The sequence below is a fragment of the Nelusetta ayraudi genome, unplaced genomic scaffold (assembly GCF_046127955.1).
Source record: "Nelusetta ayraudi isolate G7.1 ecotype Tasmania unplaced genomic scaffold, CSIRO-AGI_Nayr_v1 ptg000127l, whole genome shotgun sequence".
In the NCBI taxonomy this organism is placed as follows: Eukaryota; Metazoa; Chordata; class Actinopteri; order Tetraodontiformes; family Monacanthidae; genus Nelusetta; species Nelusetta ayraudi.
The window spans coordinates 1,325,710-1,343,560 of NW_027466177.1; the positions used below are offsets into that span (position 1 = coordinate 1,325,710).

A 17,851-nucleotide genomic window follows, 5' to 3' on the forward strand; every position below is an offset into this window, starting at 1 on the left:
TCCATATGTGTGTGTGTTTGTGTGTGTGCCAGCACCATGTGAGATAAGACTGGTTCCTGTTTGGGTTGCAATTTCACCATTTTTTATGTTTGTGAAAGTAGATTGTATAATAACCTGTAGTCTGTGGCCATCATCTCAATATTAAATCATAATTGGAAGAATTTAAAAGCCGCAAAACACGCAGAATTTCCCCTCTTAAAGTCCCACGGTGTGCAAAATTGACTGTTTCCGTCCAATTATTCATCTCCATCGTGTCAGTAAACTCCACACTCATTTTGTCTGCTCCACCGCAAGGCTATGCCAAGCATCGGTTTTGGCAGGAGGCTGTAAACAGAGGGCTAAATATGCTATGTTTTCTTCAAGATCTAGAAGTGTTCTTGCTAAAGAGGATTAGGGCCACAAAGAAGAGAAGAAACAATTACAGGAAGGAGGTTTTTACTTAAATTTTCATTTTGAGTTTTAAGTTGAAATTTTTTGGAAAATTTCGACATAAAAAAAGACGAAATTTCGCGAATAAAGTACACACAAGATGTGAAGTGGACGTTACCTACAGTTAAAAGACTTTCGCGCAGAGCCTTTCGACTTTATTCTCGACATTTTGACTTCCTTCACGTTGACATTAATTGCAAAATTTTGATTTTACTCACAAATTGTTGTATTTTTTAAGTCAACTGTATTCTCGGAATTTCGACTTTAGTCTCGAATTGGAAACTTGGCAAAAAATTCTATCTTCATTCTTTGTTCTCTTCTTGTGGCCCTCATCCTTCCGTATGTTCTCGCTCCCAGAATGTTCTCCTCTCTGTGTAAAAAACAAAACAAAAAAACAAAAAAAAAACGCAATAAGAGCCACAGCACGGACGACTCAGACACTCCCACTAAATCAGACAGCGATTGTTGACAGACCCAATTGTCTTTGTAACATTTACACCCCTCCAGTGCAAGACATGCCGCCCCAGAACGCCGGCCCCAGTGTGACTGCCTCCCACGGCTTTGGCCACAAAAGATTATACAACAAGTGAAAATCAAACGTGGGGGTTGGAGGAGGAGGAGGAGTGTGTTTCCCCACCAGGGTCAAGGCCAAGGCTAGGATTAGGTTTGGTTCTCTGTATCCCCTGAGAAGGAGGTAATCTACAGCCCACCCTATAGAGACAGAGCTGCAGGGACCTGCCGGGAGGCACCACAGAAGAAGAAGAAGAAGAAGAAGGAGAAGAAGAAGAAGACGACGTGCCACCGTCTGAGCCGAGATGCTTTGGCGTTGCCAGGGGGGACTGGCAACAATCCCCCCGGTCCGCTGGCAAAGTTTCCAGCGGACCTCAAACACACCTCCTTTCACTGGGCAGAGTTGTTTTTCCTGGAGGGAGGGAGGGTGAGAGTGAAGGAGGGAAGGAGGCCCAGCGATCGCAAGGATCAGAAAAAAACAAATTAAACTGGATCCGAAGCAGGAGGCCACATACTGGGAGAGAAAGGTTAGCCTGTTCTGGTCCACGCTGGTTTTTATAGTCATCGCACAAGCATCCGGCTATATATATATATATATATACACACATGAAAGATACACGTGAGCGATGGATGTTAAGACACATGGAGAACGGGACAAAAATACACACACGTGATGATCACAGCACTTCACTTTGGCCAGATAGAGCACAAGAAAGACAGAAACACACAAGAACTTATTGCCTTATCGGTTGCAAGACTCCACTTGCTTCCTGTTGCCGCACAAACAAAAGCAGCTGTGTGTTTTTGAAGCAATTCGGTCACACGCACAAACACACATTCAGACCTTTGGTTGCGTGTGTGCCCAGGCCCCTGTCACTGATGTCACAACATCAAAAACAAAATCCTGTGACATCAACGATTGAGGCCTGCGCGATAAGATTGGAGACCTGCCTTCACACGTCCCAGTTATCCCCCTCTGTTTACCCACACAACCCCCCCCCCCCACACACACAGACTCCCTCAATGCAGCCCCACCAGACAAAGACGAGCCCCTCTCTTTTAGTCGCCTTCGAAGGCCCCATTGGTGGCTCCCTGGTATTCACTCCTTTTCCGGCACTTGGACAAAATCCTGTGCAGCAGACCCGGCGATCTGTGCGCCTGAGGTTGGGAGGCCACGGGCTGAGGCTGAGGCACCTGGGGCCTCCTCCGCACCGGGACGGGGCCCTCGTATTCACCTTGGCCCCTGTCCAGCCCTCCTCCTCCTCCTCCTCCTCCTCCTCCTCCTCCTCCTCCTGCTACTGCTCCACCTCCCCCTGCGGCTCCACCTCCTTTGCTCCCCCTCCTCAGCGCGTGTAGAATGTGTCCACTGGGGGGGACAAAGAGGAAATAACAAACACAAAGGCCCTGTTTATTCCTTGTGACCCAAATTCCACCACGAGCAGACAAGACAGGCACGGTGCTGCAAAGAGGCATGTGTGGTGTGTGTGTTTGTGCTTGGCAAAGTTCAGAGGCAGAGATGAATGGCCCCATGTCATTAAATAAATGCAATGCAAATATGGTGTCCGTTCAAAAATATTTCTGACACACTAACTACATGATTTAGAAGAGGTTGCTTGAAATTTGACATTTTATAATGAATCCCCGTACAGAGCAGCAGTGGCCCAGTAGGTAGGGCTTTGATTTTGGCTGCCGCGGTGCCCTTGAGCAAGGCGAGCCAGTGCTCCAGGTGCACTGGTTAATGATGGGGCCTTTGTTCTGAAATCTCCTCGCTTGATGTATGACATGGTGACCCTTTGTGTGTATGTGCATGTGATAAATGGGGCCTATATGTGTATAAAAAATGTTGTCAGATTCTAAATGCAATTTCATTTTGTGCAGTGTGGACTGTGTGTGCGTAGGCCTACTGTGCACAATGGCAATATAGCAGTTCTTCTTATCTCATTCTTCTCTATCATCATCATCATCATCATCATCATCATCATCATCATCATAAAAATTAGGTTGAGGGGTAAATATCCTTCAAGATGAGGCATGAGCAAACTACGGCCCGGGGGCCATTTGCGGCCCGTTAAGCTTTTTAATCCGGCCCACTGAACTTCACAAAATGATATTATGTCATCCATTTTTTCAGTGTTTTTTCAATGAAGAGCTCAATACTGCGGGGCTTCAAAGACACTGATTTTGTCGTAACTTTGCTTTTGTTCATTTTCAATTGACATTAAAGCTACATGATATGTTTTCCACATATCCCGCATACATATTTATAGGCCCCTCTGTCAAGTTTGAGAACCCATTGTGGCCCGCCAGTCAAAAAGCTTGCCCACCCCGGTACTAGATTGAAACTACAAAGTAATTTTCCCTCCGCCTCCTCTCTGGGCTTAATGAGATGCAGTGTAGTAAGAGGGGATTGACGTGTGTTTGCGCGCGCGCGTGTCTGTGTGTGTCGGTGCGGCCTGCGTGTGTATGTGTGTTTAGGAGGCTTGGTAATCAGAGTGCTTTGTCAACTAATGAGGGGTGAGAGGGGCCACCTGTTCAGGGGCGCTGGCCTGAGAGCGCCGGGACGGAATATGTGGATGGGGGGTTGTGTGTATCGGTGATGAAACAGCTGCTGGGTGCGCAGGCTTGCGTGGTGGGGTGGGGGTGGGTGGGGTTAGGGTGGAGTGGGGTTGGGGTGGCTTGACATGTGTATTTGTTGTTGTGGTGGGAGCGTTGCACTCACTTTCCGTGCCGGGCACGCACACCCGAGTCGTCGCAGGTGGAGCTTCTCAGGGACGGAGACCTCCGCAGGCTCTTGGCAGGGAGACTCACCTGAGAACAGGAGTCAGTGAGTGTGAGTGATGTCTAAATGTGAATTCACAAGAACTGAGGAAAAAGTCTGATTGCAAAGCTTAATCAGTCGCTACACTGGCTTACGGAGCATCCAGACTCCTCAGATCATCTGGAACTAGTTTGTTGTGTGTACAAAGAACAAGAAGCAAGCAATGCGAGGCAGCATTCAGCTATTGATACCCCTCATCTGTGGAACAAACTATACTATATTCTATGGTCTTCTTTTCCTATTATATTGTATTATATTGTTTTTTTTTTCTTTTTTTTTTTTCTTTTTTTTTTTTTACTGCTTTTCTTGTTTTAATGTGTAATCTTGAGTTAAGTTCAAAGACATTGAACAATCTAGAAAAAAAATGATTCGGTAGACTGCATAAATGACTCTTATATAACATATTTACATTGCATATACAGAAACACATGTTTTCTGGCTTAAAAGACAAAAATATTCAAGCTCACACTACATTTTCCACAACGATTCAGTCTTTAATTAGACTGCAGCATTCAAAAGCCTCGAGAGGACATTTGTTGTTGTTGTAGCAATGCTGCAGCGCTGCTGCTGAGCTCATCCAGGCGGTGGACCAACCAACCTGGCTCAGCTCCATCACGCAGGAGGCGGGGAAGTAGCCCCGCTGGCCACTCTGCAGCCGCCCGAACCACCTCTCCTCCTCGTGTTTGGACATCACCAGGATGACGTCACCCGCAGACAGCTCCAACTCGTCGGGCCAGTTTGGCCTGTAGCTGTGCACCGCCACCATCTAATGGTCAGAGGGAGGGTTACAGGCTCATCCTATGTTTTTTTTCTATTTTATTTTATTATTTTTTTTAGATTATTACTATTTAAAAAAAATCCAACTGCAGCATCACTCTTCAGAGCAAATGCAGTTTGCTGCAATGCCTTTATCTCATTGAAGCGATCAGCGCCTTGACCGCTGTTCTCCACAGTCCTTCTAGAACTCAAAGAGTGAATGGGGAGGATTAAGATTAACGACCGCACTGTCAAATAGAAACCCTTAATCCACTCATCGTTATCGGGCCTTACTATATATAGTGAACGTTTGTCACATTGTTAGATAAAAAAAAAAAATCACTGAATTTACTGCAAGGTTTAACACCATCAATGTCACAGCTATTAAAAAATAGAGAAATGTTTGCTTCTAAAAATATTACTGAGTGCTTTGGTCCTCGTCCCTGATGACAGCATGAGTAATTAAACTACAGTCAGTTGTAACCTTCACATTAATAACAGACAATGTTTCACTTGCCTTCTCAGCTTCGCCTATGAATCGATACCTTCCTGCGAGCCAGTGAGAGAGATGAATCAGCAAATATGCATTTCTATATTTAGACAACAGCAGATTTGGGTTTTTTTATTGATGCAAATGCACATAAGACTTTCTCTGCATGAAATGGCACAGCACCTATTCAGCAATCCCGGCTTTCAGTCGAGCTGCAGCACCGTCCCGACGAAAGCCACTCATCACACTGCAGCATGTTTTGCATTCACCTGGCAACATCATGTCACGCTACACGCCTGCAGATATGACACAACTCACCTCGCGGGGCGAGGACCGTGGTGAAGACCTCAAAGTGCTCGTTGCTGTGCATGTAGACGCGCTGCATCTTGACGGCTTTGACACTTGCACACACACACGCACACACGGTGGAGCGGAGCTGCTGCTGCTGCTGCTGCTGCTGCTGCTGCTGCACTCGCTCTGCGCCGCCTTGGAATAAATGCGACGGGCTAATCCACTGCAGCAAAAAAACACTGGAGCCCAACACAAACAGTGCGATCGGCCTGGGGCCAAACACACATGCAGCACAAGGCTGGCGGGGTATAAATATTGGTGTACAAACAGTGTGATCATTAGATGATTTAGATGCATGCTTTGTTTCGTTTTTAGTTTGTTTTAGTTTGATTATTAGACACAAAAATCTCATGTCAGAGATCAGCCTTGACCACCTTGTCTTCACAAGAGCGCCTATTGTTCTTTGACCATCTGGTCACAGAAAGTTTAAAGGCTGGTCCCCGGATGAGAATTCATAATTTCCAAGTCACCACCACCACCAGCAGCAGCAGCGCTGATTGATTTAGGGTTATCGACTGTGTCCCGGTTTTGCTGCAGCCTGGGTGAGCAGGGACAAAGATAAATGGGCTTGGGACGGGGCGGCGGACTGCTCAACAGATGGGTGAAAGAGGTCACCGTGAAGACCCCTCCTGTTGAACTTACTCATGTATGGCCTTTTGTCTGTGGACGTCGGCAACTGGTTGTTGGATATGGTGGATTAGGAGGCAAACAGTGACAAATTCAGCCCAGAGGATATGAGGGAAACAAAAAAAAGGAAGTAGATAATGTAAATGAAAGAATAAAATAATTGGTTGCGATTGTAGTGTAGCATTTTTTCTGTTTCTGATATTTATCTTTAGTTTGATGGTTACTGAAGACAAAAACAAAATGGTTTAGAATAGCAAAGCCAATATCCTAATAATCAGATGACACCATTTGAACAGCCACTCAGGCTGAAGGCATTTTATGGCTGTTCACATCACTTTTAATTGCTGCTGTGGAAGCTGTAATAGTCCGACAGACAATTCCAACATTTTCCACAAGCTGTTGAATGGACTTCAGTCTCAGTATCTGTCTGGGAAACTAATAGAAACAGTTTGGAGATGGCTGAAACAGTCACTTCTCCAACTGAAAGGACGCCGGTTGGCTTTGGTGTACTGACTAAAAATGGCTTGGCACTGATGCTGGTTGCCAGATCTGAGACTTGAGGTTGAGAAGCCAACCTGGCCTGCAGGCCTGGCAACCGGATATTCATTTGTGCCAGGTGTGTTGGTGTGTTGAACGGCAGACGCATGCAGGGTAAGACAAACTTCAAGTCGTTTTCAATAGACTCTAAATCTAAGACATTAAATAAGTTCTAAACCATTATGAAGGGAATTTTCAATTCATTCAGATAGATGCAACTTTATTGATCCCAGTGAAAATATGACATTTCAATTTGACAGCCTATATCTGTGTCGACACATTTCCAGTGGATCTATTTGAAAATAATGTCCTGATTAGTTTCATATCCTTGGAAATAATATGTTAAAAACCAAAAAAATAAGAAAAATATCTTGGTCTGGATGTTTAAATCAGCAGCAATTTGTATTTGGTTAAAAAAAAAAAGTAATGCTTTAAAAAATGCATTGGGAATACTGAGTTGGTGATAACAAAAAAACAAATAAACAAGACTTGCAGTTAAGTTTAGTTTGCAAAGCAGCATTTTACCCCTCGGCTGTGTGACTGACTGGTAGCCTGCAGGCTGCCACCGCCAGCCTCTCCCTTCTCCGTTCATTGTCATGTCTCAACAAACTTGAAATGTGTTCAAATGACAAGCGTTGCTATCTTTGCACCGTCCCCATGAGATCACGGCAAACAAACTTAAGGCCAACAACAGTGGAAACGCTCAAGTGCTGAGCAAGCCACAAACACGTTGAGACAACAGGAGCATTTTATGATGATCTTAAGTAATTGCAATCAAGATGAAGCTTTCGGTGAGCGCACAAGTAGGAGAAATGTGTCTGCCTGAAAGTGATGGTGAGCAGATGAGACAGCTGATTAACCCCTGTGATCTCTGACCTCAACTCTCATGCAAAAGAATTCTGCTGAATGCTTCCCCCTCTTAAGTAAATTTGAAGATAGAACAACTTTAATGTGTCGCTACGCCGTATGTATTTATGGTCTCTGCGACAACGCCGCTTGACGCTCCCGACTCTGTACGATGAGTCTCGTCTAGACATCGAGGCCACAGCAAAGCCTTTACATAACCACATATCCGACACTAAGCAGCTTAGAGAACCCATCTGACATTTACTGCGAGGAAGAGGTCAGCACAGAGTCCGGCGTCCTCTTTATATGTTTGAGACGTGTGTGATGATTGGGGTTGAAAAGTGAAGGTAACGAGGTAATTAAGAAGAAAACATAATATATATATACATATATATATATATTTAATGACACTGGGAGATGAGTAGGTTATATTTTAGATTTTTTTAATCAGCATGCACTGACTACCTTCATGGCATTATTAACTATTAAATATATTTTATATTTAACCCTTAACAAATTATAATATATATCTTATCCACTATGTCCGTCAGTCCCTAATCAAAATGCACTGCAGTTTTGCACAAGTAATAATAATACATTTTATTTTTTAAAGCACTTGTTTACGCGGCAGATAAAAACAAAATATAGAAGAAAAGTGACCACATGAATGCAGTTTTAATAAGACTGTTACTCTAAAAGAAACTGCACTTTATTTTTGAACTGTTTCATTCACTGTTGTACATAAAATGAACAACAAATAAGAAAGCAATTTGTTCCCAGACCAATTTTCTTTCTCAATCATTTTTTATTAACATAAGAAAGGGGATGAGGTTTTAATAAGGGCTTCACATAAAACTTTTTTGCCATCCATAATAATCATCCTCCACAAACACTGATTATGTACAGATCAGACGCCGACAAGGTGTCCACGAATCCTCCACACCTGCTGTTTACGCAGGTGCATCAGTCACTCTCATGTCCAGTCTCTCCTTGTGGATTCTAAGGCACAGGCTGATGGGACGCCAGAGGTCAAAGGTCATCAGCGTTTCCCAGGTCGGCCTTTCTTTTTGCCTCCACCACCGCCACCTTTGCCACCACCACCTTTGCCACCCTTCCCTTTGCCGCCCTTCCCTCCCGGGTTGCCCTTGCGCCCCTTCTTCCACGCTCCCTTCTTGCGCTTGGCCGAGGCCTCCTCTCGGTCCTCCTCCCGCATCTGCTTGTTGACGGCCTTGGTGATGTCCAGCTTGGGCTTCTTGCTGTCCATGACCTTCAGCAGCTCCAGCTGCCTCTCCCTCTCGCTGGAGAAGTTGCCGATGAGGGGCTCGAACTTGCGCTTCTTGCCCGTGTTCCTGGGCGCCTTCTCCTTGGGCAGGCTGTCCTGGAACCTGCCCGCAGATGCTGTGGAGATCCTGGCGACGCTGACCGCTTTGCCCAGCTCGTCCTTGGACTGCTGCGCCTTCGGAACCAGGCCACCAGCCCCCGGGATTTTGATCTTCTGCGCCCTGGCGATGTTCTTCAGCCGGTTGAACTCGTTCTTGGCCACCCGCTCCTTCTTGGCTTTGACTCGCTTGGCGAACTGGTCCTCGTTGGGGTCGGCGGTCTCTGGCACCTCGACGAGCCACTCCTTGGTGTTGTCGTTGGCCCTCTTGTAGCCCCAGCGCCTCTTCCACTCCTTGGCGTTCTCATCCCACACCAGGTTGGTCTTCTTCTTCTTCTGGATGCCCTTCAACTTGGCGAACTGCTCCCATTTGGTGGGCGGCCGCGGCTTGGGTGGTGGCTTCTCTCTGGGCAGCGGAGTCACCGGCTCCGGTAGCTTGGCCACGATCACTTCTTCGACCCGCTCCGTCGGTAGTTTCCATATCTCGTTGATGAGCAGCTGCGTGTTGTCGCGGGCCAGCGAGCGCAGGAAGTCGTCTTTCTTCTGGCTCCGGAAGCTGCGGACTTCGATGCGGTTCTTGTCGTAAGCTAGCAGGTTGCCGACGTCGAACTCGAGGTCCAGCTCTTTGTGGACGGTGATGCTCCTCAGCTTCTCCGCCTCGTCTTGCTCGGCTTTGGCGAGCAGCTCCTCCACACTGCACGCTGCCATCTTGGACTCTTGGCGCTCCACGTGTGTGAGGAGGAAAAAACACAGGACGACTTCCGGGTCAGGGTTTACCCCGGAGAAGGTCTGGCCTGTCGCCACAAGAGGGCGACATCGCTTATCGTTTTCCCACTACACTGTGCTGCGTATATTAGTGTGTAGTGTACAAAGTTTCTTTAGATGTGTTATATGTATTCAACACATATTAATTATAGTGTGTGTGTGTGTGTGTGTGTGTGTGTGTAATAATTCTTTGCTAAATGCTCTGACCTTAAGATACTACTGCTGCTGCTACTACTACTATTACTAAAGATAATAATGATAATGATATTATTAATAATAGTAATAATAATGACTTCATTGACATAAAAATCATGCAATATAAGCAATACAACTTTTAGAACGAGTGCGTATTCCATCTGCAGTGTTTGATTTTTAATGGACATCATTCAATCAGGCTTGTACACAGTTTCAAATGACAAATATTCCTGAGCACAAGCATCACAATTACCGTACCATATTTTAATGTTACATTACTGCATATCTTTTCATGTAATATTTATAATTCAGTCGGGCGTGACTGATGTTATTTCTGCCCACTTCACTTAATATATTTTGTTTGCGGGATCACTGTGGACCTATTTTGCCAAATTCCCTCTATATTTCTTTGTCCTTGTTAATTTGGGGGAGACAAAGCTGAGGAGGCACCGCTTCCTCAAAGACAATGTGTTTTTATTTTGGGCTCCAGCAATTACATTCATTGCCACACTTGCCATGTGAATACTAACACTCTGACAGGCACCAGAGATAAGGTCACAAGTGATGCCGTGTTTGGCGATGTGAGGAGGAAATGCGTAATTGGTTGCCCAGAGTCCCTCTCCTGATTTAGAAAATTGCTATAAGGTCCCCAATGACGTAAAATATATATATAAATAAATAAATATACACTCAAGAGTTGTCTAATTTAAACACAGCCCACTGTTTAATGGCTGGTCCTGCTTCCTGTCTCATCCACAGCCTCCGCAAGCCTTGACGGTTTTTCCTTTTCATTTTGCTGACTTTAGATCCAAGTTGAATTTCGCCAATAGGATTAACTTCTCCATGGTTTTCTTTTGCGGAGGAATACACATTGCAGGCCAGCGATGTTCTCCGTGAGCCATGACCGTGGGGCAAAGGCGTTTGTGCCCTCAGTGTCTGTGTCTCTCTGAAATGTGCTTAAAGGATAAGATTTAGAGCTCGTTCCCTCCGTTACACAATGATGCTTTCAGCTGCAAGTTCTTCTTATTTATTTTCGGCCTAAAGGGCTCGATCCTCTTTTCAGAGATGATTCAGTTTTTTCACCCCTCCCAAGTTCCAGGAAAATTGACAGTTTGGACTTGCTGAAAGGTTTTTTAGTGTGATGTTATGCAACTACCTGAGTTCACAGTGTAGCTAAATGGTGTGTGTATTAAAGAGGCTTAAAATAATCAACATTTTGCTCAGAAATTTCTTGCATACAGGATAATGTTGTTTTTTTTTCTTGGTTAATAGGAAACAAAATATGATTTGTACACATGTGGTTCAAAGTTTCATGCTTTTCTTATGTCTTGTGCAGATGTGCCCACATCTGAAAATATATTCTTTAAAAAAAATATATATATATATTACACATTTTCTGGAGTATTCAGCCAGTTTATTTATGTTTATTCACATTTTAGCCATTGGGCTATTTTATTGGATGCCTTGGGTATCTTGTGTACCAAATGGTATATGTTAATATACTTTTTTTTCACGCCCATAGGAAAATGTCATTGCGTGGACAAGGTGTACCATCCGTTGCTAGATTTATCCTGACTGGTGGCCTCTGCAGAAGGTGAATGGAAGAGTGTGTGGGGGAAATCACATTCATACAAGCCTCAAGGAGCCGGAGGCTTCAAACTTCATCCAGCCTCCTAAAGTTTCTTCTCATCAAAGAAGAGGTGAGATGGCCTGAGGGGCCAAACACTAACGATGGGCAAAATAGCCTCATCAGCTCCATCCTGGGATGAATGTGACATGATTAGCTGCTGACAGTTTGCCTGTGTATTTATAGTTGCTTGTTGTGCCATTATGTAAAATTCAGTGACCTCCTTTGCTGGAGGATAGGTTTTTTGTTTTGTGTTTTTTTTTTTCTTGGAATAGAATTTCCAGGATTTCCTTTAATTCCGTTAGTCGGGAGTCGTGCGTTTGCGTTAATTGGCTTCGCATTTGCTGCCGCGAGTGGGAAAATAATTACTTGGGGGATTTTAAAGGTTTACAATTGTCCGCCAAAGGCAAACAGCCATCTTAAAATATTCCCAGGACATACAGTGGGGACGACGCCCGCCTCAGCCCCGGCGATCTATATCCATTACTGTGGCAAATATCACGGGTATCAGCTTCACGTGACACGCTTCCTCAAAAAGTAATCAATAAACTGTTCAAGTTAAACCCTAAGCCGCTTAACGCCAAACAAAAAAACAAAAAAACAAAACAAAAGAAAAAGCGTCCACATGGCTGCACCGCTGGCTTGACAGGCTTACCAGCACTTTCAGCATATTACATTCACCACTTCCTGTTGCCGCTCTGAAAGGTAAATGAGGGTTCCCTGGTTATGCTGCGCCGAAATTGGAGGTCACAACTCTCATTGATCCGTCCGCCTTCGCGCGGGACAGAAACACCATTTTTGGTTTTCTGTGCGGTGCCTCGCGGGCCCACCTGCTGCGGCTACGCCATCACCTGCCCAGCGTGGGATCTCACGCCAGCAGAAGGACAAGCAGGACGAGGAACTGCACCAACCCCGTTTGCTTGCTTGTTTATTTCTTTTCTGAGCCATGCTGCTGGAAGCCATTAGAGCATTTCAGGCTGCAGGTGTTGGAGATCCTCCAGCGTCTTGCGTCTCCAGCAACTCACTTGGCCGGGTTCCTGGAAGCGGCGTGAGGCGCAGAGGAAGCGTCCTTGACTTATCATTTTAACCGCGCTCGCCGCCGTTTGCGCGGATGTAAAGCGCGGCGTTGAGGAAGGGGAGGCGATGGCGAGCCCTCGGCCCCCCCGCTCGGCATGCTGGGAACAGACAGACAGACATACGGGCAGCTGTCCCCGTGTCGTCGTGACGACTTCCAGAGGTCGTCCCTCAGTTTGCTATTCAGCGGCGCAGCTTGAGCGCATCACCGTGCACATCGCCGGGAACAACCTGTGCTTCGTAAGAGGGACTTTTTTTTATTTTTTTGCATCAACCTACAGGACGATACCAGAGGCCATGGCTACTCAGTCGTGTTCATAAGGACATATAATTGGTGAGAAACATTGGAGAGCCGCGGAAAAACGTCTAAACTTTCGCCCGAACCTGTGCAGACCGACTGCACCTCGGGCAGAGCCGCAGAAATCCTCTTTGAAGCTTCGTGCAGCTCCAATAATGAGGGGGCTGAGGGCCGGGCCCTCGGTGAGGGGGCATCTGGGGCCCTTATTGATCTCCCCCCCTTAATTAGTCCGTAGGTGCACATTGGTGCATAATTAGCTTGATTCTGTGTTTAATGAATGCAGACAGCCACTAATTCCTCTGGGGAACCTCGAACTGCAAGAAGGATGTAGAAATTGGTCAGTTTTTTTTTTTTTTTAAGGGGGCTACAGCATTCTAATGGTGGATAGAGAAAGAACAGGATGTGGATAATTTCAGGAGTAGGTTTGCCTTTAACGGGAGGTAATGAGCAACGATTTGTCTCTGAACACGTCTCATAAAAAGCAAGCCGTCCTGATGACACACACACCAGAGTGCTTTTAGCCGCTAAGTGCTACCCCTGATGCCAAAGTGATTTAATGCCAACAAACTGTGAGGACAGTTAGAAAAGTAAAGAAGGGGGGAAAAAAAAAAAAATCAACTATTTTCAATTCAAATCCAGAAAAATATTCCCTTCAAAAATGATATATAATTAAAATTTCTTTGGCGATGTAGATTGATTTGCAGGTAGAAACGTGATCTTTAACGGGTCTGACTGAAAGAAATGAAGTCTTTTCTTTTTGAGAAAAGGTTCACTCAGTACATTCTCGCTGTGGTTTTGCGTCATTTGCATTCTCGCGCCTCCTCGTCTCCATGTTTAAGCCGGCGATTCGACGGTCTCACTCAGACAAAAGGGAAAAAAAGGGGACCCTTTTCTTCAAAACTTTAAATATTTCATCACAGGTGTCGGTTTGAAGATGGAGCCTTTGAAATGTCAGCAGAGTGCCGGCGTGCTCAAAGGACAGCCCCTCAGAAGACGCTGCTCTTGAACTCGAGCGCAACCTTTATGCTACAAACTTGTCCCCTTTGGAGAGCAAAGGAAAGAAAAAGTTGGCTCCGGTTTTCAGCATTTAGGTAAAATAAGTATTTGACCAAAAAAGAGAAAAGTTGACAACAGCAAAAAGTAAGAAAATAGTCGTACAAACTGCAAAGTGGCACAAACCACTCCTCTTTGTAGTGGAGCTAGCTTGCGCGGCGGCGCAACCAAGTTTGACATGAAAAAACATGTTTTTTTCTCCCTCTTGCCAAACTATAAGACACAAAACACACTGGATGATATGAATACTCACAGAAAAGTCTGCAGAAAAAAGAGACTCCCCACCCCACTGCCCCGCCCCTTTCTTTTTGGGAACAGTATTGATTTCCAGCCATTACAGCCAGAACCGGCTGAGATTGTTCAATAATCTCCAGAGAATAGACTGCGCCGTTCGACGTTGGCGCCTCCTCCGCTATCAGTCGATGCCGCTGAATGAGCGCTCATTAGCAAAAGGGCAGGAGTCACCTTGCGCCGCTCATTTGCGAGGCCCCTTGTCATTTATCGCTAACGGAGCCCTGTTGTGTCACTAGCATGCTAAACATCCCCGTATAACCGAATTTGTGTTCGAAGAAGAAGCAGCAGCAGCAGCAGCGGCGGAGGAGTGGTAATAAACCTGGCCTCTCCTGCTCCTGCACATTGCTGCAGTAGAAGTGACTCCTGTCAACCGCTTCGGCTTTGTTCCCCCGAAAAGTTGTGTGATCAATGCCGCAATTAAATGTTGCTCACGCTCACGCTCCCGCGCCGCGCTAATTGTGAGCCACATTCACCCACCTGTCCTCGCGAGCGAGCGTGTCAGACTCCAAACAGCTCCGGGATCCCAGAGGACATTAACGAGCTATTAATAATATGGATGCCATACATCTATGCAGGGACCCTCGAGCGCCGGCTCGCTGACTTTGATATGTAAATCCAATTTCTTCTATTTTTCCCTAATCACCTTTTACCCTTAAGTTTGATAAAGTAGAATGCGGAATGCTCTGAAATACTCCTGATAACGTGCGTTTATTTTTTCCCTCCAAACTCCGATACGGGAGACTGCCGAGGATTGCTTCAGATCTCCAGGACTCGGTACATTTAGCCCTATGTTTGCAGACACGCTGAGCTTCAGCTCGTCGCTGTCGATCGCCCCATTGCAGAATCGTTTGCAGAATTTGTCGACCTCCGTCCGACGTGCGCTCGATGTATGAAGTCACGGCGGAAAAGATGTGACGGCGCGAAGGCAGAGTGCTCCTGCCAAGACTTGCGCTTGGCACAAATGGACACCTTTAGAGTGTTAAGTGCTTCAGATATGGGCACTAAATTGAAAAGGCACAGTTTCCACTCGCCTCGGAGAGGGGGAAAAAAAACCCAGAAGGTTTTTGACCTTCAGCATGGAATTGAATGTATGGCCGGTCGCGCTTTCCAGACATCGTTTTATTCCCCTCCCTTTCATGTCTCTTCACAGAGAAGCAAAACCTGGCGTGGAGCCTAAAGCCTGCACCTGTGGGGGGGGGGGGGGGCGTTGAAAAGCTTTGGATGGCTGTGTGAAAAACTGATTTCCCACCTTTATTTAATGCCATTCCGTCACTATTCAGAATACAAATACAGACTCACCTGTGACGGCATTCCAAGAAGGGGGCTTTCAAGAGTTTCAGAGTTCTCTGAGGTGACCCGTTCTGTCAGGTGCTGCTTGGCCTGAGCCACAGCTTAGAATGGAAAGAGTTCGACACGGGACATGGAATTCTCCACCCCGCCATTCACTTATGAATGGGGCTGAAAAAGCGGCACAAAAAAAGCTTAAAATCAAATTTCACGGCTGAGTATTTACTTTATTTCAGTATTACGTCCATCCCTAAAGTCATACATTTTCACCTTTTCACCAAAAATGCCCTCCAGCAAACCCCCTCAATGTGATAGCAAATGACCGCCGTGTTACGCTCAGATAAAGACCGGACCTTTCTTTCCTTTTTTCCACTTCAGCAAAGCCCGGATTTATGAGTAATCTCATCTCAGCCGCCTGCCTGTTGTCATGTTGAAGAGAGATGATGCAAAGAGGCAGATCACGGATGCCTTTTCTTCTTTTTTTTTTTTTCCATCTTAGCGATCCTTCACACGGCACCCTGAGCGGGATGGACGCCGACTGTAATTGCGTGAATGCCCCGCGGGCTCGTCCCCGGCCTCCTTGTGGTTAGTTACACCCCTGCTCTGCTCCTTCTGCCCTGTTTAAAAAGTCATTGCCAAGCCGAGTTACACTAAACTGCACCCACCGCCCGCGTCACTGTGTTACATCACACCGGGTGGTGCACTTGGCCCCCGACTCGTCCGACTTTTTGTTCATTAAGGTGGCGCGGGCTGCAAATGCACCCGTGAGTGTGTGAGTCCGTGTGGAACTGGTGTACAAATGCACCAAACGCCCCGGACATCCCCCATCTCATCTAATCAATGTTTACGTAAGAGCGGTTAATGTAATTCAGGCCCAGTCGTGCCGAGCCGGGGTGAGGGAGCTTGGGGGAACCCACCTGAGTTGACAATCAGCGTGGGAGCGCCGTGCACAATGCACAGCCCAGTGAGCTGGACACATCCAGAGGGCCTGAGAGACGAGCGAAAGGGGGGGGGGGGGAAATCCAATTAGAAAAGTCGAGTTAATCAAGTTGTTGGAGGAAGTTGCCGCGCAGCATTTTGGCAAACCGCTCTCCGCGTTTGTTTTTTATGAAGATTATTATTATGTTAAGTGCGCTTCTAAGGAACACGGTCAATAATCGGCAAAGAATGAATCCATTTATGTTTCTGCTCAGGGCAACGAGGATTAATCACATGCATATGAGGCATGCATTTATTAGTATTTGTAAGCAGTGTAGGGGTTGTAGATGGTAACACACTTAATGGCGCTGTAATTAGAAACACTCAAAAGACATCTTGCCGCTGTTTGTCTGTCTGTTGCAGTGTTGTAGTACTGGAGATTGGTCTTGGTCTCTTGGTCTTGTTATTGTTTTCTGTTTTGTTGTTATTTTTCTTTGATATATAAATTCTTGGTCTGGTCTTGATCCCGATACTCTCTTGTCTCGATAATGTCTTGGTCTTGGTTGGCGCTGTCTTGACGACAACACTAGTCGTCACGACGAGTGGTGGGTGAAGCGCGAGCCTGAGAACCAAACACTTTTTTGTACGCGGATTAGGGTTCCTCGACGCTTTCTGAAGGCGCAAAATCTTCCAACAAAGACGAGATTTTCGGGTTCAGGTCAAATGCGGCGACTGACTTCAGCGAGAAAGGCAAAACTGTTATACCTTCAGACGTGGGAGGCTTAAAAAGTGCCCTGTGTCGATGTGGATAACGCAGCATCATTGCCTCTCCAGCAGGAGTTCCTCCCATCAAGACGCAAGATAAACTCAAAGTGGATAGATTACATTTTTGGCAGCCTGCGATATTCCGTCATTACCGGAGGGCTCGCTCTCGCCCCCTCTTGGGCTTCCGGCGCGGCGCCCGCCACTAACGTATGGTGGATGCAAGGTCCACGTCAAGGTCAAAGCCTATTGCGACAAGCTGGCAGCGGCAAAAAAGAGGGCGTTTTAAGAAAAAAAGAAACAGTTTTTACAAGGCTTCAGCGTCGAAGGAGCGGGTAAAACTTCCGAGGTCGAGTTTTTAAACTCGGCGCACCGGATGATTCACGCAAAAAGATGAGAAGGAAAAGTGAATCTATAAGTGCGAGAAATATCTTTTTTTTCGATGCCCTGATGCGTTTCTTGGCGCGCGCTGGAGAAAATGACGTCACCCTCTCGCAGACTCGTCCAATCAATCACCGTCCGTCTTGACTGTACGTGTGTCGTCGCCCCGTCATCGCCCCCCCCCCCCCCCGGCGTCTCCGATCACAAGCTGCGCACGTCGGTACCCCCTGCCACACACACACACACACACACACACCGCCCGCCCGTCTGTCTGTCTGTCCGCTTTAAGCCTCCACCGCCGAGAGGCTCCTGGCAGCGCGGCAGATTAATGCGCGGATCTCCGCTGATTGATTCATTGCATTAGTTTTATTTGACCGGGTCAGTTGATTGACGATGAGCGAGGGAGCTTTTAAATTAAAGCCACTCAATCCAATTAATCGCGGCGAAAACAAAGT

General features: G+C 46.3%; 2 protein-coding genes across 2 annotated transcripts; both read right to left on the reverse strand.

The window, feature by feature from the left end:
- Positions 1-512: 512 nt before the first annotated feature.
- Positions 513-5,458, reverse strand: LOC142904321 (uncharacterized). The gene is made up of 5 exons (XM_076050340.1): positions 5,322-5,458; positions 5,031-5,062; positions 4,356-4,523; positions 3,659-3,747; positions 513-2,305 (listed from the first exon to the last, which is right to left on the reverse strand). Exons 1-5 carry the CDS (start codon positions 5,386-5,388, stop codon positions 1,999-2,001), a joined length of 663 nt encoding a protein of 220 aa, XP_075906455.1. The 5' UTR covers positions 5,389-5,458; the 3' UTR covers positions 513-1,998.
- A 2,566-nt stretch (positions 5,459-8,024) lies between these two features.
- Positions 8,025-9,487, reverse strand: rrs1 (ribosome biogenesis regulator 1 homolog). The gene has a single exon (XM_076050358.1). The coding sequence runs from the start codon at positions 9,448-9,450 to the stop codon at positions 8,404-8,406; it is 1,047 nt and encodes a 348-aa protein (XP_075906473.1). The 5' UTR covers positions 9,451-9,487; the 3' UTR covers positions 8,025-8,403.
- Positions 9,488-17,851: the final 8,364 nt, after the last annotated feature.

Coding starts and splice junctions, on each gene's coding strand:
- LOC142904321 (XM_076050340.1), bottom strand. CDS start 5,388: ATGCAGCGCGTCTACATGCACAGCAACGAGCACTTTGAGGTCTTCACC. Junction 5,063..5,321: donor CACGGTCCTCGCCCCGCGAG/GTGAGTTGTGTC, acceptor ACTGGCTCGCAG/GAAGGTATCGATTCATAGGC. Junction 3,748..4,355: donor GCGTGATGGAGCTGAGCCAG/GTTGGTTGGTCC, acceptor TCCTGTTCTCAG/GTGAGTCTCCCTGCCAAGAG.
- rrs1 (XM_076050358.1), bottom strand. CDS start 9,450: ATGGCAGCGTGCAGTGTGGAGGAGCTGCTCGCCAAAGCCGAGCAAGAC.